The sequence below is a fragment of the Falco cherrug genome, chromosome 4 (genome assembly GCF_023634085.1).
Source record: "Falco cherrug isolate bFalChe1 chromosome 4, bFalChe1.pri, whole genome shotgun sequence".
Taxonomy (NCBI): domain Eukaryota; kingdom Metazoa; phylum Chordata; class Aves; order Falconiformes; family Falconidae; genus Falco; species Falco cherrug.
The window spans coordinates 35328986-35356817 of NC_073700.1; the positions used below are offsets into that span (position 1 = coordinate 35328986).

General features: G+C 44.0%; 1 protein-coding gene and 2 long non-coding RNA genes across 7 annotated transcripts; 1 reads left to right on the forward strand and 2 right to left on the reverse strand.

Annotated features, from left to right (window-relative positions):
• Positions 1 to 27372, forward strand: ABCC6 (ATP binding cassette subfamily C member 6). 3 transcript variants are annotated; one of them, XM_055706936.1, is made up of 31 exons: positions 1 to 276; positions 1387 to 1563; positions 1913 to 2038; positions 2690 to 2827; positions 3893 to 4018; positions 4591 to 4652; positions 5447 to 5578; positions 6145 to 6357; positions 7236 to 7413; positions 7860 to 8021; positions 9599 to 9691; positions 10095 to 10298; positions 10915 to 11061; positions 11784 to 11871; positions 12168 to 12237; positions 12946 to 13072; positions 13555 to 13731; positions 14159 to 14326; positions 15822 to 16005; positions 16490 to 16553; positions 17071 to 17191; positions 18311 to 18518; positions 19599 to 19909; positions 20649 to 20848; positions 21536 to 21662; positions 22267 to 22368; positions 23557 to 23703; positions 24199 to 24357; positions 24597 to 24763; positions 25218 to 25412; positions 25944 to 27372. In XM_055706936.1, the coding sequence occupies exons 1-31, from the start codon at positions 223 to 225 to the stop codon at positions 26050 to 26052; spliced, it is 4536 nt and encodes a 1511-aa protein (XP_055562911.1). In that variant the 5' UTR covers positions 1 to 222; the 3' UTR covers positions 26053 to 27372. The 3 variants fall into 3 exon arrangements, with proteins under 3 accessions (XP_055562911.1, XP_055562912.1, XP_055562913.1); XM_055706937.1 differs by lacking the exon at positions 25218 to 25412; XM_055706938.1 differs by lacking the exons at positions 24597 to 24763; positions 25218 to 25412.
• Positions 1418 to 5532, reverse strand: LOC114016753 (uncharacterized). The gene is made up of 4 exons (XR_003561410.2): positions 5417 to 5532; positions 3932 to 4648; positions 2710 to 2818; positions 1418 to 1506 (listed from the first exon to the last, which is right to left on the reverse strand). It is a non-coding gene; the product is annotated as an uncharacterized LOC114016753 (long non-coding RNA).
• Positions 14333 to 25477, reverse strand: LOC129735838 (uncharacterized). 3 transcript variants are annotated; one of them, XR_008731711.1, is made up of 4 exons: positions 25420 to 25477; positions 22231 to 22298; positions 18357 to 18446; positions 14333 to 14537 (listed from the first exon to the last, which is right to left on the reverse strand). It is a non-coding gene; the product is annotated as an uncharacterized LOC129735838 (long non-coding RNA). The 3 variants fall into 3 exon arrangements; XR_008731710.1 differs by lacking the exon at positions 25420 to 25477 and adding an exon at positions 17249 to 17337 and having other exon boundaries at positions 22231 to 22343; XR_008731709.1 differs by lacking the exon at positions 25420 to 25477 and having other exon boundaries at positions 22231 to 22343.
• Positions 27373 to 27832: the final 460 nt, after the last annotated feature.

Consider the following 27832-nt stretch of genomic DNA (forward strand, 5'->3'; position numbering starts at 1 on the left):
CCCGGGGGCAGCCCCCAGGCCGTGCCCGCCGCCCCCCCGCTACCGGCCTGCCCAAGCCGAGAGGCGGCCCCGGGGCGCTCCCCTCCCGCCCGGTGGGAACGGGGCGCTCGGCCGCGGCCCAGTGAGGAAGGGCCCGCCCGGGGGCACCGAGCGGCGGGTGCGGGGCCGCGGGGGGGGACCGAGCCCGGCCGCGACGCCCCGGCTGCCTCCAGTGCGGGCGGCATGGCGGCGGGCAGCGCGCTGTGCGGCTCCGCGGAGGGCTCCGCCGCGCTCTGGGTGAGTGAGGAGAGAGCGAGCGAGCGCCGCCGCACCGGGCCGCGGCCGGGCCGCCCCTCTAGAGGCCCTGCCCGGGGCCCGCCGTGCCAGCGGGGGAGCCGAGCCGTCCCGGCCCCCCCGCCCCGCAGCCGTGCCCAGCGCCGTGCCTCAGCGGGGCGGCTGGCGCCCTGCGGTCGGGACGGGGGCACCCCCCGAGGGGCTGGCTGCGGACCCTGCCCCCGGGACGAGCTGTCACCCGGGGACAGCCCCAGCCCGCTTCCAGCTACGGCAGGTCTGGTCAGGGTTGCGCGGGCACCGAGATGGGTCCCGCCACTGCCTTCATAACGCACCCGGTACCCTCGGAGGGCCTGGTGCTGAGCAGCCCACGCTCCTGGGTCCCCATCCTGGGGGCTGGGAAACTCCTGCAGTACCGAGTGCCCCGGCACCGGCACCGGGCTCTCTCCCCGAGCCGCGCTCTGCACCGCGCCGCGCCTGAATGCCAGCTGCGGGGGAAACACCCTGGCCTGTTCATCTCCAGCTCGCTGTATTTCTAGTATTACTGTGTTAGCAGATGAGATCTTCCTCAGTCTTGACTTACTCGGTCAAAAAATTACAAAACTATTACAAATTCAGCTGAGGAAACGCGCTTCAGATGCAGTCTATGCACTAGGGCACTTCTTTCCTCCTAATCTTCATTTCTCCCACCATTCCCTACTGACTGTTCTGATGGGTCCTACATGCTGATAATCTTCATTCCCAAATTACTTTTTCTCATTGCCCATTCAATAATCTGAATCTCCTCTTGTCTTTTGGTGGGTTTTTTTCTCTCCAGTTGTGATACGTGATGTCCTTCGGCATCTTTCACTTTTCCAACCTCTCCCCCCCAACCTTTCTACTTCCATTCCCTCCAAAACGCTACTGCTGAGTCCTCCCTCCCTCCCTCCCTCCCCAACACCTTACTGTTCTCTAGCAGCCCGTCTGTTGCCAAATATTTTTTACATTTGAAACACTAAATCAAATTCCTCAAACATTATAGTAGATCTCAGCTGTAGCACTAGCAACTTGCGTTAGCTGGTGAAATTCTGCATACATTAGCTTTACTGTTTCACTTCTGTGTTCATTCTGTGACAGGACTGGAATCAGACATGGTATACAAACACCCCAAGATTTACCTGGTGCTTTGAGAGTACAGTCATTGCTTGGATCCCTTGTGCCTATCTTTGGATCTGTTTTCCTTTCTACTACTTGTATCTGCGATACAAAAACAAAGGTTATATCAGGATGTCTCACATCTTCAAAACCAAAATGGTAAGGGCAGAGGATGGGGTTTGACCCTAACATTATCACAGCTTCAATGCAGAACTTAATTTTTCTAAATCGTTAACTGTTCTGATGATCTGTCTCTGTGTTTGTTTTGACATTTGCCGACTCAGGTAAAGTCAGGTCAGTATAAATCAAGTTATAGGAAGAACTGTCATAATGTCTCCCCTGTGTTTCCATTTGGTTCCCCCACTACTTCCCGTAATGTGCTCCATCCCAAATCTGCCCTTCCAGCTCTCCAGTCCTACTGCCCAGGCTGCTGGGAGCATTCGGTTCGGTAGGTTGTCCCACCATCATTTCAGTCCATTCCAATACATGCTTGCTGTCTCTGCCCTAGGTCCTTGGATTCATCTTAGTAATACTGTGTTTTTCTAATGTCTTCTTCGTACTGTGGGAGATAAGCCAAGGAATCCCACGGGCTCCAGCATTCTTCATCAGCCCTGCCGTGGTGGGAATCACAATGGTAATTCTTCCTTTGTTTTGTTTGTGTGTGGCCCAGCTCAGCCCTCCTGAGGAAGACCTTGTATTTCCCATGTTTCTCAGGATCTTTGGGCACAGAGATAGCTGATGGGGAGTAGAAGGCCAGAGATGTGCTTTGTGATTTTCTGCTGTGTGACGCAGCAGGGGTTGGAGTTGGGGCAGACCACTGGGTCTGTCGCTATGATACAGAGCCCTGTGGGCAGAGGATACCTTGCAAGAGCCGAGGCAGCAGTAGCATTTAGAAAGAGGTCTCACAACAACAAGACAAGATTTAGTTTCTTGTAACTGCAGTATGTGATTTAGCATAAATTAGAATGAAATGGGATTTCCGTTCAGCCTAAATGCCTGTGCTCCCCTCCTGTCATTGTGTCTTTATAGCCTAGATCCTCCCAGCCTGTTGTCCCACTTGCAGTTTTATTGCTTGCCTTTTCTGCAGAGACATTCTTGAGTGCAAAACTGCACATCATGCTTTTCAGTTTTAGCCTTTTAGGAACAATACTGCAGCTCTGAACATCTTGAAATGTTTGAGCAAGAAACTAACTGATTTTTCTCTATTGTATCCATTAATTTGGTAATAAGTGTTTGGCATTCTGTTACCAGCCATTTATTTGGACAAATTTGTACCTCCTTGCAGATCCTTGCCATGTTCCTTACCCAAGTGGAAAGAATGATGGGCATCCAGTCTTCAGGCGTCATGTTGATTTACTGGCTGCTCTCATTCATGGCTGCAGTTGTGATGTTTAGTTCCAAAGTCCAACATGCCCTGGAAAGAGTAAGTGAAACCACATATCTTTAATGTGCAGAGGTATGAAGTCTCTAAACAACAGGGCTTTTTTTGCCTCATAGATTGTGAGGTGGAGAACCAGATTCCTCTCTTAAGATACACGCTGAGAAAAATGACTGATGACGCATGGTCATCTCCACCCATTTTATTCCTTTCAGTGTAGACAGAATGTGTCTACACTGTTTTCTGAGAGCTCGGCAGACTTCATATGTGAATAAAAGCAAAATGAACTGGCCTTATGCCAGATTTTGTATCAGCACACATATGTTGATACACATTTTTATTTTTGGGTATTTGTGGTGAATGTTTATTTGTAGAGGAGTGCTGGATGGGTTTACCCATCTGAGACTTGCTGTCAGTGACCATTTTGCTCAGGTGAACAGTTGTACCTTTCCTTCACAATAAGGAATAAACAAAAGTTTATGTTACCTGTGTGTTCAAGTAATAGGGGAAAAATTCACAGCCACTAAACAAAAGACATCTGGGAACTTGCTTGTTCCTGCTGTGTTGAATGATGCTCAGGCACCAGGTCTTTTGTAGAAATAACACTCTGCCACCTCTTACTACCAAAATACAGTTCCAAAAATACTTAAGACTTTTTCCTTGGTTTTTCTTTTTCTCATTCACAAAATTAATTAGAGTGCCCTTCACAGAGTCCCTTAGATACACCATTTATAATAAAACCTGTCAGGTGCTTTATTACATCAGCAACTCATCCTGCTAGGTGAGCAAGGAGCTTCTATTCCTCAGCACCCAGAGTTCCCCAAATAACGATGCAATGTGGACATCTGACTCAACTAGACTGCTGTGAAGGCTCGTGATAAAGCCACCACTTTAAATAATAAAGGTGTCCATTATTTAGTATTTTCTGATATTCCAGTTTGGGGAGTTACCTATTTAAGTAGCTCTACATAACTACAGTTTAAATAAACGCACCTTGTGCTTCAGACCAAAACTCAGAGCTTACGGCTGGTAGAACATGAGCAGCTCTCTTTCTCCACTGATTTCACGTGAAGGTTCTTACCTCATTCTCAACAGTATTCTGTTTCTTAGGGTTTCCAGGAAGACCATTTCCACCATGTTACAACTTACCTTTATGCTAGTCTGGTGCTAGGAGAACTTGTGTTATTCTGCTTCGTTGATCACCCTCCCTTCTTCTCTAAAGGTGTCAACAATCCTGTAAGTACAGCGTAGCTTTTCATAATGCATTGCTTCATTGCTCAAACAGGAATTTTAATTTATGGGGATGCACAGGAACATTAGTAGCTGGGAGATGAAAGATGCATTGTTCTGTATAAAGGCTGAGAGTTTGAAAAGGTAACCGGCAGAATTTGGGATAACAATATTCTGTCTCTCTATGTATGTTTTGAAAAACTAAAAGCTTTTTCTATCCACATTGGTGTATTTTCATTGAAACCAGTAGATAGGGCTCCTGTTGCTTCCCCATGCTCTGCTGTGCAGAAGTACTCTGTTTGAGGTGTGGGTATGGCAGAGGTCTGTGCTTCAGAAAACAAATGTCTTTGGGTATGAAGAATGATACCCCTTGCTCCTCCATCAAATACATTATTTAAAGTCTAATTCTCCAAAGTCTCCTGATCCCACTGATCCTCCACAACACTGTCAGGGTCAATGAATGGGATGGGTGTAACTTTTTGATTGCTTTTCTTGGGGAAGTGCAGAAGGGGATTATGTTTATCTGACACATGCCCTTATCTATGTAAAAATATCATCCATGTTTTTTCTCCCATCAGAATCAGTGTCCAGAATCCAGCAGCTCTTTTCTTTCCAAAATCACATACTGGTGGTTCTCTGGGTAAGAAAACACACAAAAAAAGACATGGTTTTGCTAGAACATCAGAAAAAAAACCCCAGCATAAGACAGGGTGGAGATGACAGCCAGTATGAAATACCTCAGTTAGCTTATGCAGCAAGAATTTAAATTCTCTCTCTGGGGACTTGAGGTATTCTCACAAGATCAAATTATGAAAATTTCACTTACTTCTCAAAGTAGTTCAAAACACAAATCTGTGATTCTAGGTAATTCTCTTCCCCCTTCCAACTACTCTTCCAGTGCCCTCCCAATCTTGAAACAGACTTCAGCAATCTCAAAAGGTGACTGTACACCAGCCACAGCCCTGCCTGCCTGCCAGACCTTCCTGTAACAGATGCTGGGCAAGGAGAAAATAGTGCCTGAGGACACTGGCCCAGCCTGCTCATTAGCATTCAGAAGTAAAATGATTACACACTTTGGGCCTAACGTCTGCTATGATAAGGCCTCATCTGTGTTTCACTGAGCCACAGGGTAAGTTAAACTGAACTTTGTCGCCCACTGCCCAAGACCCAACTCTTAGTATGTTCTAGAAATAAGGGCTTACTTGCAAATCCTCATGATGTTGACAGAAGGTAGCATAGGGATTTGAAGCAAAACTGCTGTTTCTGAACATCCAAATTTATTCTGGGAAAGGACAGTCCCAAGCAGTGTTTTATGGAAGTCCCTATGTGCTCGCTGTGGGGCACTAACTTACAGCCTGTCTGTTTTGAAAATGTTACATGCACCGCAAATCCTTCTGTGCTCACCTTACAGCCGTCTGTGTGTTCCTTCCCCAGGCTGGTCTGGAAAGGCTGTCAGCAGACCTTGGGGGTGGATGACTTGTGGTCAGTGAGGAAAGAGGACTCGTCTGAAGAAATTGTTGCCTGGGCTGAAAGAGAGTGGAAGAAGTGTCGCAGCAGAACCCAGCAGTGAGTACCTGATAGCACAGTGTGCCAGCTGGGTGGTTGCTTTCGTGCCTCTAAATGATATAAGCAAGTATGCTCACAGTGCTGGTGCGCCATCTCAGAGCAGGCTTTAATCCCCTCCATGCCCCGCAGGCTGCCACAGTGCATATTCAGGCTCTGAATGTAAGCTTTGCGTGCTTCCTATCTAGTCAGAAGAATAGCTGAAAGATTCAGTCTCACTGAATTACTTGTCTATTAAACAAGAAGAAAAGGGTAACATACATAAAACAGTCCAAGTACCACTCTGCTGTGAAGATTTGGGAGTCTTGACTCTTCAGTGGGTGAACACTTAGTGAGTAAATTCCTTTGTGCAAAATCTGATTTTAAGTGTTGAAATCTGCTGGAGAACATCCTTTCATTCCTGGAAGTACGGAACTGTAAGATTTTTGTGAGAGGAATCATTTTTTGATGAGCATTATACTGGACATGGCATGAGACCCAGTGTGAGATATTTAATGATTTTTTTGAATGCATAAGATTCCTATGCTTTCTACAATTGCGGCAAGCTTTCTTACTGTTTCTTTCTTTAGAAAAATGGAGTCTGCTACATTTAAAAAAGGTCAGAAGAGCAAAACTGACACAGCAGAAGCTGAAGAGACAGAGGTTCTACTGCAATCAGAGCACAGTCAAAGTGGGCCCTTACTGAAAGCATTTTGGAGCATGTTTGGAACCTATTTCCTTCTCAGCACTGTCTGCTTAGTTATCTGTGACGTCTTTCTGTTCTCCATCCCAAAGTTACTGAGGTATGTGCATATTTGTAATATATTTCTATCATACATACAAGATTGCTGCCTGCATGAGCGCACACAGGGATGTGTTCACCAGCACCCACAGAGGTGGACTCACAAACACTTACCTTTTGAAATCTCCTAATGCTGATGAAAAGAGCTGGATTACCATTTCTGCTAAGCCCACAGTCAATTCAGCAGGAAAGAAAAAAACAAACCACTGTCTAAAGCTGTGCACACTTTCCCCACTGCTGTATTCCAGCAGCGGAAAGGACAGGCTGTGCTAAGCCTTTTGACAACTTTACTAGAACAGGAGGGAGTAATTTGATGGTTCTACATATCACATCATTTACACAGGCTGTCACCCACTTGCTGTAGTCTTAAGGCTTCGTGTTCCCCAACTAATTATAAAGAGCACAGCTGTGCATCCTACACATCTTAAATAGCTTTAGTCAGTTGACATAATGTTTTGTGGACTGTGTTGGTACAACACAAACCTGCATTATGGTATATTTTCAAGGGCAAAAATCACTTCATAATCATTAAGATCAAGAGAAGTTCTGCAAATGTTAATGACTTCCTTAGATTATGGCTCCCAATTTGCGTTTCTGACATTTTCATGAAATTCAGGAGCCATCCTTAACACTGGAAATGAGGTCTCCCCTGAGAATGCTGCTATCAGAGATGGCTTCAAAACCAAGACTGGCTAAATGTCAAAAATCAGGACATTGTAAGACAGAATACTCAGCAATTTTTCTAACTTTTCTGTTACTTTACTGATAAACATCAGCCAGACAGAATACAGAAAAATGTCTGCCATTTCTGCATTTTTGTGTGTCTGATATTTCATCAGTTCTACATGGATTCATCAACATTTTGCTCCTGTCCTGCAGCCTTTTCCTGGAGTTCATCGAAGATCAAGAAGCACCGAGCTGGCATGGTTATTTCTATGCCTTCGCTATGTTCCTTTTGGCCTGTCTCCAGACTCTGTTTGAACAACGATACATGTACATGTGTCTTGTTCTGGGGCTGAGACTGAAAACTGCAGTAACAGGGCTTGTGTACAGGAAGGTGAGTCTGTAGCTTCCTTTTCAGCTTCATTCTTTTCTACATTAGCAATTACAACATCGCTGGTACATTGTTCTTAACAGTATCAGGGGAGATATAATTCGAAACTACTTTTACAATGTAACTGTGCTATATTCGTCTCTGAACAGTATGTGGGAGGTATTTTACTATTTTTTTTTTTGAGATCTTACCTCTGAAGGAAAAGCCAAGAGAAGGAAAGAGGAAAAAATAACTTTCTTCTGCTGTAGATTATGGCTGGGGAAAGGAGTAAATTCTTCATCTTAAAGTGAAGTCACATATTCCAGGCAACAGCATGTTTTCAGTACCTAGGATCTGACATTTTTCTCCCTTTTTTTCTTTCTTTCTTTGTAAAGAAAAGAAAGTTGTTTGATTTTTGGACCAAAGCTGTTGTTTGATGACACCTTTTCTGTCTTCTCTACCCTGTCTAGATCCTAGTTATGTCCAATGCATCAAGGAAAACGGCAACAGTAGGTGAAATTGTTAATCTGGTATCTGTTGATGTCCAAAAGCTAATGGATCTGATTATCTACTTTAATGGGACCTGGCTCGCTCCTATTCGGATTATCATCTGCTTTGTCTTCTTGTGGCAGGTAAAATACAATGACAGTACTTATCAATCCCTTTCTATTCTAGGTGTTAAAGGAAAAAGGGATTTTCAGAATTCTGCATAGAGCTTTGCCAGTTTGAACAGCCTGAAATTGCCATATTTTTCTTAGCTCTGTAGCATGGTAGATTCACTTTTCTTTCTGGAAAATATTTTTATTAGTATCAAATCCTTACCTGATCCTTCATCTTCTCACCTGTGTATGTGGCATTCAGCCTCTTTTAGGGAAAAGATTGTGAGTGTGGTTATTCTGAGCTGTCTGATAAACTTCTGCCTCAGATTTTCCTCTATCACCTCCTTTTTTTGACCAAAACATTGTGGACCAGTGCAGGCTGAGAGTCCATTTCTGGCTCCTTAGCATAGTTACAGAACAGAGGGGAATGGTCTGAAACAGCAACTTAACGTACTTCATCCTGAAGCCTGATTACCACAGCATCAGTGAAACAGTTTGAAGCAAAGTTACGTGATACTCAAAAAAGGCTAAGACACTTTGAATTTCATAGGTATCAAGGAGTTTAGCAAGGACAGCAGAAAACCTGAATTAGAAATAAAGGATGATAATATAAAAGATCCTTTTTTCTTTACACCAAATTCAACCTATAGTATTTTCTCAGCAGGATAAATCCATATTTCTTAGTCTCTGTTTTTGGCAGCACACCAAATGGAAGTATGTGCACTATAGAGACAGCTGATTCCCGTGAGCTTTCCAGAAGCCTTCTTTTGCTAACCTGAATGGACTGTGCCTCGTGTCTGGCAGGATAGTATGACCCTGGAAAACGGGGAGCCATAGTGTAGACTTAAAAAATCATCACCCCTTTTATAGTGATGTTGCCAAGCTGAATGTGGTTGCATGTAGTTGGAGCATAATTAACACTTTGTCTGTTCGTGTTCATAAACCATTTGTGTAGAGAATACTTTTATCTCTGTATGTATACCAGCATGCACGTCTAGCAAGCGTAAGCTGTCTGTAGAGAGAAGTAACCAAACCATGAGAGTTAACATGTAACTAAACAAGCTCTCTGCTTTGATATAGAAGTCATTAGGGACCCTGGTATCCAGGAGCTGTCCCAAAAGCACATGGCACAGCATAATGCTACCCTTTCATCTCAATAGTTGATGTAAATTCAGACAAGCTGGGTTATTTATGCTGCAAGAATAGCTGGTTGAGGGTTTGGGTTAGTTTTTGAAATAAAACCTGGTTTCGTTTCGAGTCACTAACTGGTGCCAGCCACGAGATGGCCACCTTAACACGTCCGAGACGCAACAGAAATTACTCGCATTTCCAGCGTGCTCCTGGAGAGCTTTCAGCACTAATCCAGTTCCTAAAAGGGAAGCAAATAAATTCAGCAGAGCAGGATGACAGGAGTTACCCTGCCCGGGGAGGCAGCAATCCAACCCACAGAGCTTCGGGAGCACAGTGCGCAGGAAAGGCAAGGGCAAGGTTAAAGCCGTAGTCAGGTGTAGGTAGGTTCAAGGAAGAGGAAAGGTGAGCAAGGGGAATGGAAAAGAGTCTTTTTTTGTAATCACCAGAAATTCTTTCTCTTTCGTTTTCTCTCCTGGCAGCTTCTTGGGCCATCTGCCTTGGCTTCGATTGCTGTATTCCTTTTTCTTTTACCTCTGAATTTTGTGATCACCAAGAAGAGGAGTCAGTTTCAGGTATGTTTTGCTTCATAAAAATGAAGTGCTTTACTGACTTCAATTATGTGATAGCTTAGTATTTGTTATTCATGCTTACCATGGCTGTCTGAAGGAACCTAGGAGGATTCAAAGCCTAGAGAGTTTCTTGAAGTTTAGAGTAAGCTCTTGCGTGATCACTCTTTTACCTTGTTTGCTCACCTTTTCTGCATGTTTCTATGGATTGCCAGTAAAAATAAAGCTCTGAAGATATAAAGCAAAATACTTCCCAGCCTGGAAGATTCATAAGCAAAACAATATACACTGCTCACCTGCAGGGAAATTTATTCAGGATTCATAGGCAGGAATAAGGTGTTTTTTTCAGAATAACTGCACTGTTAAACATTCAACCTATTAAATTATAAAACTCAAACATTTATTGCAGGAGACCCAGATGACACATAAAGACGAGCGTGCCAAACTCATCAATGCTGTTCTCAGCAACATTAAAGTAATTAAACTGCATGGCTGGGAGAAAACCTTCATGGAGAAAGTGATTGGTATCCGGAAGCAAGAACTTCAGGCCCTAAAAAAGTCTCAGATTCTCTTCTCAGCATCTCTAGCTTCTTTCCATTCATCAACTTTCCTGGTGAGTGGCTCACCTTCCCACATAAGACATGCTGTTACTTCCATTTCTCTTCGTACTCCTGTCTGGACAGATTTTTCCTGTGAGACAGCTAAAGATAGTATCTGTCCAGAGGAGTTAGTGGTCTCACAGGAGTTGCTGAGCCCCAGTGGAATCAGCCATACAGACACTTACACTGTCCTAACGGTTCCACAGACAAGTCACCTGGTCTGACAATGTGCTCCAGGCAGACTAAGCCTGCTTTGCAAGAACCACCTGGAGCTCCAAGCTCACCAGCATTCATGACACAGTCAGTAGCTGCACAAGCCGCTACTGTACTTGCTGGTGCAGCTCAACCATGTCTGTTTTCAATGGGAAATGGCAGTGCTTTTACCTTGCTGTGGTTGCAGCACCAAAACTTCCTTAAAGCAGAACAAAAATCTAACGATCAGACTTGGTTTTGTCACCAACATGCAAGACCTTTGTCTATGATATTTGCAGGATGGGTACCATGTGCATGGGCAATAGCCTGTACGGATTTAATTGAGTTCCAGAGTCTTTAGCCAGGGGCCTGTCACCCCTGAACCATTCTCTTCCCTGTCTGAAGCAAATGGTTTGCTTTTCCTTTGCTCCCTTTCAGATTGCATTTGTCATGTTTGCTGTCTACACCCTCGTGGATAACACCCATGTCCTGGATGCTCAGAAGGCCTTTGTATCTTTAACACTGATCAACATTCTCAACACTGCGCACTCCTTCCTGCCCTTCTCCATAAATGCTGCTGTCCAGGTTAATTGCAGGCTACATTCCTTTTTCTTTGGCCATAAGTGGGTTTTTTACATATCACCATTAACAGGTAAAGGTAGGAATTTCTTAGGGCTTTGAATATCAGCTATTTAATTGCTATTGTGAAACAGTGAAGAGCAAGGACTTGCAGCTACAGGTACTTTGTAGTATTGTTTTTCAGAAGGGCTCCATATATTGACACTATAGTCACCAAGAACAACTCTTGAGTCTTTTGGAGCCAATCACAAGCACCATCAGATCTCAGAGGTGCTTCCAATTGTTTTTCATCACAGAAATCAGAACAGAGCAAAATCTCCACAGGAGATCAGTGGAAACCCTGCTGGCCCAGGCCAGAGAGCAAAGCAAGTCACTGTCAAGTAAGAAATCAGGAAATTCATTTTTCTCTGGCACCCCAAGAGGACTGTCACAGCTCTTCATGTACAGAAGCAATCCCTAGAAAGATGGCAGGATGAATTAGAGACAAAAGCACCAGTTTCACTGTGTGAACAGAAGAGAAAACACAGGAAAGAATACGGGGGTTTTCTAAGCTAAGTGGAAATAAAAGCAGTTAACATAAGGAAGTGCTGCATTCGTTCATCTAAGCCTACAGCAACTGCACCGTAGCACCTAGTCAACGTTCTAAGTGAGTCTTCTGAGTCTTCACTTTTAGTTTTGGCTCCCTTTCAATTCTAAATCTTATTCTTTTGTGTGCTGCTTCATTTCAGGCCAAAGTTTCTTTAAACCGCTTAGCAGCTTTTCTGAATCTGAAAGAACTGAATCCTGAGAGCTCAAGCAGAAACACTTCTGACTGTGGTGAGCTTTTGTGTTAGCATTCTTGTCTTGTAAGAGGAGTAGCTTCCATTGTTCAGCTTCCATTCTTAGGGTGCCTACCATAGTCAAGAGAAAAATGTTTGTCCCTTCCTGTCACTTTATCTCTCAGGCCTATTTATTCCTAACAATGAAATGTAATCTAGTAATTAACCCCTTCTTTTCATACTTAAGGTTCATCTTCTGTAATATAATACATACTGAAACAAAGTCACATAAACAGGGATGTTTCTGAACCTACCTTTGCATTTACAAGTGTTCTATTTCTGCTCATATTTTAGTGCAGGCAAGTATCACCATAAGAAATGGGACTTTTTGCTGGAGCAAAGAAACTTCTCCCTGTCTTAGAAGGTACAGACTTACCCTTAGTCATCTCAATTCTGTAGGTCAGGGTAGATTCTGAATTCCTCAGGGCCTAAGTGAAACCAGTGTTGAGTATGTAGAGGCTTCTGAGTTTGCTTCATATTTAGTGTGGAATTCTAAAAAATATAGTCAGACAAAATGTAATCTTGCTTTTATGCTTGCGAGCACACAGATGGGAAGGTGCCTGTTGCCTTAATATATGGAGCCTGCTTTCTTTAACACAATCTCCTTGTCCAGATATGAAATTACAGTAGTTTCAGTCAATAAAGCAGAATTGATGGTACACAAGATATTATACTGGACATCACTACATGCTTAATTTCAAAAGACATTGCAGTTTTAGAGAAGAAACAGTGTTGAAAAGTGCTGATGTTCAGGAATGGTTTATATCCAATGTTTTGGGCTAGCTTATCTCCAGAGTGGGGATCTGGGTCTTGGATCTGGTTTTAAAACTCAGATGGGGATGTAGATGAAGACTTTCTGGTTGGAGGTGTCTTTGAAAGGATGACTCCTGTTCTGCTGCAAAAAGTTAGCAAGATGGGAAGCGTAACCCTGTGCAACTGAGGGCTCAAGTAAGAAATTAGGGGGGTTAATTGGTATATATTTATTGCTACAAAACAATAGCAAGAATTGTTGTCATTGTCTTTTCAGAAAGCATATCTAGAAGGTGATAAGAGACTAATTATTTCTCTATAGCATAGATCTTACTGTGCCCCAAGGCTCCTTGCTTGCTGTAGTTGGCCAGGTGGGTGCTGGAAAGTCCTCCTTGCTGTCAGCATTACTCGGTGAGCTGGAGAAGACCGACGGCTGCATGACCATGAGGGTAAATTTTCCCCTGAGCATTTGCTTCTAATCAGGCTGTCTTCAGGAACAGTAAGGCATTTACCAAGGCATCAGGTACTTGATGAAAACCCATTTATTGCTGAATTTTAACAAAGGCTGTATATAGCAGCCCACGTTTAATTATCTGAAGACCTTAAGACCTCTTTCAGATGAGCCTGGCCCTTGAGAATGGGAACTGGAACAGGACTCCGAAGATCCAGTTCCAGTTCCCACTCTGACAGTGATCTGAAGTGGCATCCTGGTAAGCTGTGTCACGTACTTGCACCTGTTTCCTCCTCTGTAAGATCATAAGAACGCAGACTCCTATTTTGTGAAGACCTCTGAGACCTGTCAATGGTGACGATCATTCCAGGTTTCTATAAATCTAATCAGGAGAGTTTTTCTTCAAAAGACAGGTTCCCAGAACATCAAGTTGAACGTATGGAAAAGACTGTTAACATTCTTCTACTTCCATTTTTATAGGACACTGCAGCTTATGTCCCCCAGCAAGCTTGGATACAGAATGCTTCAGTGGAAGATAATATCCTCTTTGGGAAAGAGATGGATGAAACATGGTTCAACAGAGTGATAGATGCTTGTGCACTGCAACCTGATTTGGAGAGCTTCCCTGCAGGGCAGAAGAGTGAAATAGGAGAGAAGGTACTGGCTTAAGTTTATATTTTGGCCAGCTTTTCCATGAGTAGCTACAACTTTGGGTGGCTTGCTTAAAACACCTGCAAAAGGACTAAAGTTGCAGGAGGCAGGTGCTCAGTAATTTCCGAGAAGTCAGGCCATGATTTAATGGGGTCTGAAGCCCACTTCCTGATAGTTAACCTAACCAGAATTATGGGAGACGCTTAAGACAAAAATCAACAAATCCAAGTTATTCTTGGGTCCCCTTTCACCGGAAAGCAGAGTTGCTCAACAGAATCTGCCTCAGCATCTCAAGAGCCCTATTTGGAGGAAGGGAGGGAGATGTACTGATTTAAAAATAAGGAAGTAATAAAAAACCTCAGTGTAAAATGGAGTCAACAGTTGCTAAATGTGCTGTAGTTTTGGAATAAACAGCGTCAATACATTTCCACAGGGAATAAATATATCGGGAGGGCAGAAGCAAAGAGTGAACCTTGCTCGTGCCGTGTACCAGAAGGCTTCAATTTACCTGCTCGATGACCCCCTCTCAGCTGTTGATGCACATGTTGGACAGCACATTTTTGAACATGTTCTTGGACCCACCGGCTTACTGAAGGACAAGGTGCGTTATAAATCCTGATCTGTAAAAGACTGCAAAATGTATCTAATTATCAGGGCCCCTGAAACATTTCCAGTAAGGTAGGTTACTCACTTTATCAAAGGCTCCCAAATTCTTTTTTCCACTAGTGGCAGCAGGTACTACTGTTAGCGGCAGTGGAATAGGTAACCTCTGCATTCCACACAGCACATGGAAGTTCTGCAGTGAATCTCACCTAGGAGAAAGAAAACTGAAAAGTTGGGTTCTCCTGAAAGACTGTCTTTATCCTTATGCAAACCACATGCCTCGTTCCAGTCTTACTTCTACAGCAAGTTCATAGTTTTTTGGTTTTCCGTGGGCATTATCCTTCTCTCTTTTTGAGATTTACTTCTGGTGTAGTTTGGAAGCGGTGTCTGATCTCTTCCAGCTTGTCGTATCTTATCACAATGTCTAATCCCATCACTTTTGAATAGTTCAGTGGCACCTTTACAGTTCTCATCACCCAAATGTTCATCACTTAAATTTCAGTCTTAAAATCCATCTTAAACACTTTTCTTCCATGTTTTTTTGCATTGGTTGCATTTTGTTATTCCTTGGCATTTCCCTGCTGAAAGCAGTCTGGATAATAAATCTGGTTACATGCAAAGGGATACCAGGGCAGCCCTATTTGTTTCATGGTACAAATTGCCTACAAATACTTGATTCAATTACACATTGGAAAAGGAAAATAGGTAATTTCTTTCATGAGGAAGTCCAATTTAAACAGATATGTTTGACTACAAATACCTTTCTCTTCATGTGGATTGGCTGCAAGTATCAGAATGTAATTATTGTATGGAAATAGAAAAACTAGGAAAGAAAGAAGATATCAGATTTAAGCAGTACTCAGATGGCTTGACTGTACGTTAGAAATATAGAACATGCCGATTTGCTATCTAGGGAAAATTTACTTTTCTTATATCCTTTCCTACACACAATTATCTGTGCAAATATACTCAGAAATTTAAATGGAAAGGAGCTGTACTGTAACTCCACTCAGGTTGATGAACTTTTCAGGCACAAATCTGATTCTGAAATAATGGTATCAGTGACAATAAATGTGACACACTCTCCAATTAACATCATTCTACTTAAGAGCTTCAGTCTGAGGGGAATCAACAAGAAACTGGTCAGTGAGCAAAGCAAAAGGTCCTACACACGGGATGGTAGCCTGGGACTTCAAGCTTCAGTTCCCATCCTCACTCCTTTATGCTATGCGTGACACAAAGCAATCTGATCACTCCTCCGCTCCCAAGTTCTGCGCTTTCAAAAGGGGCACAAAGTTGTGCTGCAAAGGTCAACTTCATCAGACACGGTCAGAAGTGGTAGGAAAAAATAAAATAAAAAATATCTCCAAGTTAGTAAAACTCATAGATCACACTGAGTACGTGTCTTTCTTCCGAAGACAGCTGACTGCAATGGCTCAAGTGAGCAGGGAGACACCAGAACAACTGTAACTGTTCCCTCTTTATTCGAGCAGACTCGTGTACTGGTGACTCACACAATTAACATTTTGCCTCAAGTGGACAACATTGTTTTTCTGGTGGATGGAATGATCTCAGAAACTGGTTCCTATGAAAAGCTTCTACAGAAAAACGAGGCCTTTGCAGAATTTCTTCATTCACACGTTGCTGCAGAAGAGAAGGCAGGCGCTGGTCTTCCAGGTAACCCAAATGAGTCGGAATAATTCTCCCTAGTCTATCAGTCAATTGTTTCCTTAATATTATGTTTAATGTTAAAGAACCGTGTGTGTCTGTCTGTCTGCTGCTGTTCACATTTGGGAAGAAGGAAAAGAGAATAAAACTGGAAAAGGCAGTCTTACATTTGCATCATTATGGACATTTAAAGCCAAGATCCAATCACAGTAAGCTGTTGCTTTCTATGGAGAGAAATGTGTCTGTCAAGTTAGCTGACTCATCACCTCAAAACTGATTCTTGAATAAACAGTTCTATTTTAGTAGACAACAATCACGCAGCAAACAGAATTACCCACTATATGTGCTATTCTTTAAGCCTCACCTTAATATTTCTACCCTTATTAAGAATTCTTTGTAACGAAGCTTTCCTCCTCATTACTGGTCTCTCAAAGGCTATACAGGACAAAATGGGATTCTAAAGCATTTAGAAAAAAATGTGTTTATTTCGCAGCTATGGGAGACACCAAAGGCACCATCATCTCTAGAAATGGTCCACCACAGGAGCAGCTCTTTAGGTAAGCTTAAGGCTGTCTCAGACGCTGAAGAATGTGCTCCAAAAGCCCCTACAAACCTCCACGGAGGCTCTTACTGAGTACGATGCAGGTTGGGGATTTATTTATGAATTAGTAAGAGCAAACATGCAAAACTCAAGAATAGGTGAGAAACTGCTCTTGAATGTGGACGCCTACTAACATTTTCTCTGTATTTCACAAGGAGCCAGCATTTGTTCTAGAGCTCACGTACAAGGCATACTGATACACTTGCTTGCTGTTCACTTCCCAGTGGGGCTCTAAGGTCTGACTCCTTTCAGTCCAGCCACAGGTAGTGAACACTTAAAGCTTCTGTTAGTCTGACAGAGCCCAGTCCCCACGACAAATACGGACAGTGGTCAGGGTCACACTGGAGGACCCCGAAAATGCAGCCCTCAAAATAGGGACGAATATAGGAGTGGATGAGTAAGGAGATCCAGCATTAAAATACTCGTTGCCTTGGCTAAAAAAAATTGAAAGAATTTTTGTTTTCTTTATGAAGCGACAATTCAGTCAAGTCTTCTGCTATGGGAAGGGACACCATTACTGTAAGTCAAGACTGTACCACTGCTGCAGCCAGCAAGGGACGATTAACCGAGGGAGAGAGAACTCAGCACGGCAGGGTAAGCACAGCACCTTCCCACAGAGGCAAAGACACACACCAGGGGTTTATTACTGACCCGGTCATGGCAGGCAGGTCAGCTCACTGCCCCAGTTAAACCCTGTGGCTCCAGGGTGGCCAGCCGAGCCATACAAGTTTACCCTATAACTGAGACAGAGTAACTTCAGCATTATCTTACATAGCACCTTCTATGCAAACTGTTCTCCCTGGATGCCCTTGATCCAAGCACTGGCTTCAGAACAGGAATAATGCACGTACACTGCGGAAGGGGCATGGCTGGGGAATAATTTATGACTGCTTGAGGAGAGAGATCCCAATTCGAGGGTTGATCTGAAGGGGGAAAGCATCCAGAGGCAATCAGGGTGAGGTGGTGGTAGCGGAAAGAGTATAGATTACAAGGGACTTGTAACCTTGAGTCTGTCCACAGACTCTTGAGGCTGGTGGGAAGGGGCAAAGCAGCTTATCGCTATTCTCATCTTGCCCAAGGGAAACACTGCAAAAGGCTGAGGCAAGGAGGGTCCTGTGAAAGGGAAGAAGCAGACGTGGGGTTCCAGCTAGTAGGAGTCGGGCATGGATGAGGTCTGTATTCAGGGCACAGTGTAGCAGCAGTAAAATGTGGGGAGGAAACAAACAGCTGAGGCTACACGCTGGTACTGAGAAGAAGTGAGGGTAACAAGTCAGACACCCCAAAGGAGGCAGCTGCTGCCCTAGGGAAGCACCCATTACCCAGACTGGGATCTCACCTCTGCTGATCAGCAGTTACTCACACAAACTGTCAGTGGGATACACAACAGTTCTCACTCACACCAAGAACAAATGAAAACTACTGCCTGGCATAAGGAAAGACTTACGTGCATTCCAGTAGTAACACGAGCCTATTGCAGTAACATTCATTAGTTGATAATAATCACTCATTAACACCGTGGATTTATTTAAGTATGGCTTCATTTTTCATCCATGAGGAAACCAAAAAGATTTAACATGGTTGCTATGGCCCGTGACACACAACCTAGTAGATATGCCATAATAAATCATTTGTAGGTTTGGAGCTGCTTTCCTTGCAAACAAGCTTGGTCCTCCCAGCCTCTCCTCCTGTTTTTTCCCCATTGTTTCACTCTAGGTTAATACTTCGATTTATGCAGCCTACCTGAAGGCAACAGGCTTACCGCTGTGTGCGTACATCATTCTGTTGTTCACGTGTCAGCAAGCTGTGTCATTTTCTCGTGGGTACTGGCTCAGTGTGTGGACAGATGACCCTGTTTACAACGGGACACAACAACACTCAGAGCTGAGAGTTGGAGTCTTCGGTGCACTAGGAGTTGTTCAAAGTTTGTTTAACTTGCTCACCTAATCCTCTGTATTACCATCTCCCTTTCCCACATCCAAGATGTTTTCTAAGAATATAAACAAGTGCATACCCACGGGCTTTTAGCAGCAGCCCGAAAGCTTTGGCATGGGACCTAAAGCTACAGGTTCTGACGCACAGAGAGGATTTCTAAGGGATCTGAACAATATTTCCAGTGTTACTGCCTGAAATTCTACTTCATGGTATGCCAGAAGCTTTCTCCCGTGCCTTTCAGCAGACCATGATGAATAGTGTCTTCCTGTGTATTTCCTGCTGGAAACCTGAGTCCCTAGAAAACATTCAGCAATGGAAGAACTACAAGATCCTTATTTTTCCATCCTGTCCTCTTGTATCCAACATCTTCTGCATATCTTTCTTCCTCTAATCTCTTTCCATTCCTCCAATATAAATTAATCATATCAAAGTGCAAGCGGTGGTGCTTCTCCATGCTGAATTAAATCCTGATTTAGGTCATATGAGTGTATAGAGAAACTAAAAGAGGAACGTGCAGAATTCTGTATTTCCTTAAATCTTTCTCTTCAAAAATGGCCACTATTCTTTCGGTCACTCAAAAAAAATAAATAATCTTGTTTTAGGACAGAGATAAAATCTAGAAAAATCTCAGCCCAAATAAAAAAACATTGAGAAAGCTTTGAACAAGTTGAAAAGAGTGGGAAGGGCTGGGTACCTGTCTGTGCCAACAGTGAGGCTGTAGGCACAAAACCTAAGACCAAGTGATTCAAAGTAATTCCAGTCAAGCTCATTTTGTGAAGAATGAATTATTTGCCCTGTGTGTTTAAGTTGCTGAATCCACAGCCCCCATCAAGCTTGCTCAGGTCTTTTCCCCCCCTCCCCCACCCCATAATTACCCTCCAGACCCCACAGCTCTGAGGCTTGGCTTAATTGCTGCCAAAGAGAAAGTCAGCTCCTTTCACTAGTATAGCATTCACAGTACTCATGAAAACCATGATCTTGCAAAAGGAGAAGGTGATTTTGTTCAAACCTAGTAATTATTATTCTTTTAGTATTTATTATACCATAATAATTATTTTTTATATTACAGCCCTTGGCAGATTTGTCTCCACAGCAGCAGTCCTCCTAGGTGGTGTGTTAGCATCACACAAGCTGTTTCTGCAGTTGCTGAGGAATGTTGCTAGATCCCCAATGGTCTTCTTTGAGCAAACACCCATTGGAAACTTGCTGAACCGCTTCTCCAAAGAAATGGATGCCATTGATTCTGTCATCCCTGACAAGCTGAAGTCCTTGCTGGGATTCTTGTTCAACTTGCTGGAGATCTACATTGTGATTATAGTGGCTACACCAAAGGCAGCAATGGCCATAGTGCCCTTGACTGTTCTTTATGCTGCATTCCAGGTAGGAGCTTATAGAGATACACAGACAGGAGAGGCTGAAGCAGCATGGCCATGGCCCTGCAGAAAGCCTCCTTCCATTTCTTAGGAGCAGAGACATGCAGAAACTAGTTGAATCATCCCAAATTGTATCTGAACAAGAGTAATGTCAGTGGCTCTTCCCACATCACCTCAGCCTTCCAAAGCATCCCACAGACTTCCAAGAAGCCTGTGCTTTTCTGATGTCCAGATCAAATCCTACCTAGAGCTATGTTCCTTGTCTCCATTAGTGTAAATGGAATCATATTGACACCAAAAGCATTTTTCATTTCCTCCAGAATTCCTACATTGCTTTTTAATATATCTGTGTATGCCATGCAGCGCTCTGTGTGGGCTCTGACAGCTCAAATGCTTTGCCAGCCAAGACTGAACAAGAGGGAAGGGCAAGTAAGGGTGCAGGTACACCTCTGTGCTCCATCAAGCAAAGAGCTAGTCTACAGGAGAAAGTAAATGTCGGTTTAGAGGTTTTGTGAGTTCAGGCTACCCTGGCTTCTTTGCATTAACTAACCACAGAGTTATTGTTAATGGAGAGAGGAGAGAACACAGGCAGAGGCACCGCCTCACCTTTTACAGGGCATATAAAACCGAACGTGTGGGTAGGATAACACGTACTATTGCACTTGTTGAGGCCTTCCCAAATTTTCCGTGGAGCGCCTCCATGGAGGCATAAGCCCTCTAATCACTTCCATGTCCCTTGGTCCCAGCACTTCTACGTCAGCACCTCCTGCCAGCTGAGACGCGTGGAGGCTGCCAGCAGGTCACCCATCTACTCCCACATTGCCGAAACTTTCCAAGGGAGCAGCGTGATCCGTGCTTACAAGGACCAGGAGAGGTTTATTTCAAAGAACAATTTTTTAGTGGATCAGAATCAACGAATATGCTTCCCTGGAGCAGTTGCCGACAGGTACAAATCTGCAGTGTAAAAACAATGGCAGTTCCCTCTCGCAGCCTTGGGGAGTGGAGACAGCTGCTCTTGGGGCTTGGGTGGAGGCACACAGAAGATGAGACAGTGCACAGTGTTTTGCAGGTAGGGTAGCCTCTTCCATTGCCCCTCGCACTGCACCCCTCTGGCACCATGCCCCTCGTACAGGCAGTGCGCTCCCAGCCTGTTGTGTGGCTAGGCGCACACATGCTGGCGCCCCGCTAGGTCTATCACTTCATGTCCAAAACGCAGGAAGCTCCAGTAGATGCCTGGTGAGGCCCATCATCACATGGCAGATGCACGAGCCCTGTGGTATATGCAGGACCCACCAGATAACAGAGCCATCAGCCACCAGTCATGAAACAAGGCAAGAGTAGAAGGAGTGAGAGGTGCTAGACCAACTCATCCTAGAACTCTCTCATCCTGCTCTCATCCAACAGGCCTTGGAGAAAATCCTAACAGAGACTATAAGCCAGCCAGTTCAGACAGACTGGAGCCTTTCATGAGCTCCAGGGTGGCTGGATAAGAGCAACCAGGGAATGACAAGAGCTTTGCTGAGCATCCTGTACTCCAGCAGCTCCACAAGTGCTTCGCAAAGTAATCGCAGATTCTGTTGGGAGGAAGGAAGAGGGCACCCAGCAACACCCCTGTACTCTCCTCCTCTTGCAGGTGGCTTGCTACAAACCTGGAGTTCCTAGGCAATGGCATTGTATTGTTTGCAGCACTATTTGTAGCAATGGGCAGAACACATCTCAGTCCAGGAACTGCTGGCTTCTCCGTTTCATATGCTCTTCAGGTAACTCAGCATTGAATACCATGCTTGCCTTATATCAGAAACAACCTGCATTTTCATTTCTGCTATCATTTTAATTTCTAAGAAATCATGATCTATTCTGTGGCTTCCTAGATGCCTTCTACCAAACCCTGATGTCATTGCTGAAACCCAGAGCATCTGGAGCACACAGCCCCTTAGGGAATGAACCTCATGAATACATGCACTAGCCATCTTTTCCCTCCTGCACCTGAACTCATACTTCAGTCACGGCATGCTCTGAGCAACTGAAGCAAGGTCTTCAGCGTGTGTCTTATCTGCTTATATGCTAGTTACACAGCAGCCTAAAGCTACACTATCTTTTAGCATCCCAGTCAGCAGCATTTCATTCTCTGTAAACTTGCTGAGAAGCAGCTAGGGGGGGATCTGGCTAGCTTCTTTAAAGACAGCTTTACCAACTTTCACCAGGATCCATGGTTAGCTTTTAGCGTTTTAAGGGTAATTTCTGAAGTAATTAGCTGATGAGGAGGTCTTCATAAAGACACAGTAAGACAAAGTACCAGGTACCTCGCAAGCAGAGGTCAAGACTTACTTTATCTGCCATAATGCTTCTGTTTCTTCCCGCTAGATAACTGGTGTTCTGAACTGGATGGTGCGCTCCTGGACAGAAATAGAGAACAACATTGTTTCTGTGGAAAGAGTGAGAGAGTACTGGAGGACTCCTAAGGAGGTAGCTAACTAACTATTGACCTTACTAGCAGAGATGAACATCTCTCAAAACTAAATCAGTCACTTTTCTGTTCCACCTCGACAAACCTCCTAGGTTTCCCCTTCTAAAAGGTCAGTTATGTTTCCTTTAAAGAACTGCAGCACTTGGTTTTTATCCAGCTGAACAGACTTGTTTTATAACCTCTGATCATCGTTTCCTTAAGACAGTTAAGCATGAGATTGCCATTAAAATAGCTTCACTTGGTAACACCCATGGAATGTGCTGTATTTTCTGCCCGTATTTGGAGTACGTATTTATTGTGCAAGTTCAGATGCAACTCTCTGATAACTGATGGCTGCTAGATAGCCTTTTAGCCACTAAGTCTCCCATGCAATCATGTTTGTTCTGTAATCATTAAAATTATTTCTCCATATGCTGCCCTGAGATACTGCTAAAGGAGGCTTTCACAGTCCTCTTCACAGGGGCATATAAATCTTTTTTTATTTGAACCACTTATAATGTCATTACTCTGATGTGCAAACAAATGTTTTTCCCCATTTTCAGTTAAGACAACTGGCATCTTTGCATAAAGTAAGAAGTCAACATTTGCAATATGAAAGTTAGATGCCTTTTTCTCCTTTGGAAACAGTAAATAGATCAGGGGAATTTGGCACAGGTGTCTTCGTAAGCTTCCTGTTTCAGTATGGCCACTTGATTTAGTAATTTAAATCAGCTTTATACATTGCTGGAGAAGGGCAACAGAGCTGGTGAAGGGTCTAGAAAACCAGTCGTATGAGTGGCTGAGGGAACTGGGGGTGTTTAACCTGGAGAAGAGAAGAATCAGGGGGGACCCTACTGTTCTGTGCAGGTGCCTGACAGGGGCTGTAGGCAGGTGGGGGTCGGTCTCTTCTCCCAGATAACAAGTGACAGGACAAGAGAAAACATCCTCAAGTTGCACCAGAGGTGGTTTAGACTGGATATTAGGAAGAATTTATTCCCCGAAAAGGTAGTCAAGCATTGGAACAGGCTGCTGAGGGAGGTGGTTGAGTCACCATCCCTGAAGGTATTAAATAAATGCGTAGATGCAGTGCTTAGGGACATGGCTTAGTGATGGCCTTGGCAGTCCTGGGTTAACAGTTGGACTTGATGATCTCAAAGGTCTTTTTCAACCTATGATTCCATGATTGCCATTTGTTCTCATCTATTTAGGCCCCCTGGACTCAGAATGGCAAACTTCAAGGTCAAGTTTGGCTAACTGAAGGAAGAATTGAATTCAGAAACTATAGTTTGCGATACAGGCCAAATCTGGAGTTAGCACTGAAGCACATCAATCTAACCATCAACGGGCAAGAGAAGGTAAGCAAAGCCACTCGTTTCAGAAGAGCTACAAAGTGAGCAGTGCTTTGCAGTGATCACATCTGGGCAGATACAGTCCCTGCCCAACACCAAGGTATTGTAACTTGTAAGTGTGAAAGCTGCAGTAAAGCTTCTACCAACACTGCACCCCTCTTCCAGTACAAAGCAGCGTTCCCAGCACTGCTGTATACACTAGACATTCTTCTGAGTGAAATTTCATTTCACAGAAGGTTAGTGGTTACAGCAAAGGAATTCAATTTTAAACCTAGTGCCACATCAAAGCCCTCAAGATTCCTTTTCATACAGAACACTTACAAATTATAAGTTATTCCCTTTAAGAATGTATTGCTAGACTATGTGAATCTTGAACAGCCCTGAAGATTTGATCCACACAAAGCTGTCTCTCTTCAAAAGGCTAAGAACTACGTGACAGGTGTGTCCAACTGTGGAAAACTATCAACATCAAAACCAAAATCTTTCCATTGCACTTTACAGATCGGCATAACTGGAAGAACAGGAGCTGGGAAATCTACTCTTGCTGTGGGATTGCTGCGATTAGTGGAAGCTGCGGAAGGAGCCATCCTAATTGATGGACTAGATATCGCTCAGCTAGGCCTCCATGACCTTAGAACCAAGATAACCGTCATTCCCCAGGTATGAAATGAACTTCCAAAATGCTTCAGCAGCATTGTAAGTCTTAACGCCTAGGAAAGGTTTATAAAGATTCTGTGAGAGGAGGGACATTCAGAAATTTCAGAGTTGGAAATAACCTCTGTGCCACACTATTTTCCCATTCCATATAACATTAGCCACAAATTTGCACCCAGCAGGGAAAACCAGAGAGCTCGCTTATAATTAATTTCAGGAGTTGTTTGTACTGTCTCTCTGCTCAGGATCCAGTTTTGTTTTCTGGCTCTCTAAGAATGAATCTCGACCCGTTAAACCAATACACCGACGCAGACATCTGGACAGCTTTGGAACTGACTCAGCTCAAGAGCTTTGTTGCAGATTTGCCAGACCAGTTGGAATACCAGTGCGCTGACCAAGGGGAAAACCTAAGGTACCTGACCTGCAGAATGACAGCGGCAGAGCAGTGCCAGCCCGCCGGCTAGGAGAACTTAGAGCTAGTGGGACAAGGTGTCTAACTTAAAAATGTAAAAAAATAGTGCCCAGCCAGCAAACCGCTGCATTATTGTCCTGTTTCGCAGCATGAAATCAAATCGTAAGACACCAAATGGAAGACATTTGAGACTTAACCACTGTGGTGGCTTGTGCAGTAGTACATAAAACACTGCAATCCTGTTCCAAGTGCAGATCTCCTGGGTGCTGTAGCAATACACTCCATTTCCTTAGGTTGTTTCATGCTGTTACCTGCAGTGTCACCGGCCTCAATCACCCTTTCAGGGGAAAGGAACAATCATATTTTCATTACTATTTTCAAATTAATCACATATTCTGAACCCAGGGCAAAGTGACGACCGCTCTCAGTTTATCATCTCTCTTCCTACTTGCAGCACTGGTCAGAAACAGCTGGTTTGTCTGGCCAGAGCAGTGCTTCGGAAAGCCAAAATCCTCATTCTAGATGAGGCCACAGCAGCAATAGACTTAGAAACTGATCTTCAGATTCAGTCCACCCTGAGGACTCAGTTCAAAGACAGCACAGTGTTAATGATAGCCCACCGGCTAAACACCATCATGGACTGTGACAGGTAATACCTTCAGCCACTTTCCTGAGGAGGAGGAAAGACACAAGCAACCTGTGTGGAATACACAAACCACCCAATGTTAGTGAACAGCAATTCCACGTCTGTCCTCTTGTTTAACCCTCCAAGCTTTGCCTTAGAGATTGCAGGAGCCATCTTAAAACAACTGCGCACCAACAGGTTAATCACATTTCCACCTGATGCATTTCATGCTGTGTCACGCCCCCTTTTCTCCCCCACCAACAGCAAAACCATAGCTGCAGCTCTCTGGGTCATCTTACAATCATGAAGCTAAAATACAGGTTCACAAATCTTACTCCAGTCCCAGCTGCCGAAAACTCTCCTCCCACAAACTCAGTACTTGAACAGTCACTCATCAGAAAACTATTTCTATCGCACAGTTGTTCCCAGCTGGAAAGCTTGGTTGAATAACAAGCAAGTACTGAAATTTATTTTAGAAAAAAAGTAGAAAAAACGAAGTTTTATTACAGCTGTTGGTGTATCCCCAAGTTTATACTTCTGTTTTAATGTTCACAGGATTTTGGTTTTGGAAGATGGCCGGATAGCTGAATTTGATACTCTGGAACACCTAATAGCTCAGAAGGGACTGTTCTACAGCCTGATGGAAGAATCAGGCCTCGCATGACTCACTCGTGGAGTATACCATAATGCCACCACCATCAGGAATAATTGGTCTCGTAATTGAGTTAGCTTGGTTTCACTCTTAAATGCCTGACACTCAACCAAATCTTGTTTGAGCTTTAAGCGAGGTGAGCAGATTAAAAGGGATGACTTGGGATACACATTATTCCCATAGGAAACTGAGCAATTCCATTTTCATTACATCTCCAGATACCAAAACCCTCACTGTTCTGTTAAAAATGAGCCAGTTGGAACTTAAATGCCTTGTTGCTTTTATGGCATAAAAGCAAACAAGCCAAAAGAAAAAAGACAAGCACATTTCTGACTTGTACTATAAATTGAGCCAAAATATACTGCCATACTTAAAGATGACACAGATTATTTGTAAAAGCCAACAAGTTTTTATGGACAGCAAGCAAGAATTTAACTGGTAGCAAGACAACTTAACTGTTTACAGCTTGTCCAAGTTCCAGGCTGAACAAATTTAGTCTTTTTGCCAGTGTCGTAAGGACTGCTCACCTGGGCACTGTTCTCACACAGATAGGGACTCCAAGGCAGCAACTGGATCTAGTCACCCAAATGCACAAACACTGGGGAGATAGGGAAAAGAAAGCAGGATGCCACTAAGCACAAGAGCATTCAGCTGCCTGTGGGCTGCCTGTTGTCACAGCTGTGGATCAGAGCCACTCTTCCCATCTCCTTCCTTGGAGGAGCACCTAGCGATCACACTATGCAGGGGCTGCCAGGCTGCCTAGAGGGACAGAGCCAGCTTAGACACCAGCTCACTGATGCAGCAGAGTGACTTGCCTGGAGCAGGCAGCAGAGCATCATTCCTTCTGCTTGAAGGCTTGGAGCAGCCCTCCTGCCAAATGCCAGTTGGTCACAGAGGAGCATGTCCAAACACCAACATTTCCAAATTGAATTTGGCCAGAAGGATTTTGCACGGTGGAAAGCATCCTCCTCTGATCCCTGCAGGGTAGCAATCTGGCAGCTGAGGAAATCAGCAGGAACTCACCTGTCGATCCGGTGGTTCATTCCTGGTTTTCTTCTTGAGCACAAGTTTACCTTCTGCACGTGCCACAGAGCCCCTAGCATGGTCATCTTTCAGGTGTTACTTTAACAAACCAGAATGGCAGCTGACAGCAAAGCCTTCCTGGGCTTCCCGCAGCACAGAGGAGGAGCCGCCAGAGTTGTCCCCAAGTCTCTGCTCAGGAATCACAAGACAACGTGACAAACAAATCACACTGTGAAATACTGTTTACTGTGCCTTCTGTCAAAACAATTTTCTAGAAAGCTGAAATAAAAATAGAATCAAGTATTGAAATGGGTCTCTTCAGTAAGCTAAAGTAAACTTCATAAAAAGGAGTAATGGGGGAAGGAATGGTAATGTTTAAAGTGGCAACAGTCAGCCCAGACCAGCACAACACAACAGTTTCTTCTCCAACAGCTGTTAGTAGCCTCTTTGCCCATGGTAAGAGCAGTGAACAGTTTCTGCTGCACAAGTGCCCAAGATGCCAAAGTCCAATGCCTGCTGCCATACTGGTGCTCAAATACCAGGAAAGAGGCAATTTATTTGTCCCTCTACTTTCTCCAAACCTTAAAGGCAGACAAAAAAATTCAAACAACAAATGCAAGGTATGAGCACTCTAAAGGTTTATCAGTGCATCTCAAACCCAGGAGCATTTAGAACTAGTGAGATATAAGTTAGGTATTTTTTCCTTTTAACTGAGGTCAAAGAGAAACAGAAGTACCCATGTTGCTGGGTAATTCTGAAACAGACATCT

Bases quoted from the DNA above. Each gene is read 5' to 3' on its own strand.
- ABCC6 (XM_055706936.1), top strand. From the start codon at position 223: ATGGCGGCGGGCAGCGCGCTGTGCGGCTCCGCGGAGGGCTCCGCCGCG. The intron at 5,579-6,144 runs GTGAGTACCTGA...TTCTTTCTTTAG, and splicing joins TGTCGCAGCAGAACCCAGCA to AAAAATGGAGTCTGCTACAT. The intron at 8,022-9,598 runs GTAAAATACAAT...CTCTCCTGGCAG, and splicing joins GCTTTGTCTTCTTGTGGCAG to CTTCTTGGGCCATCTGCCTT.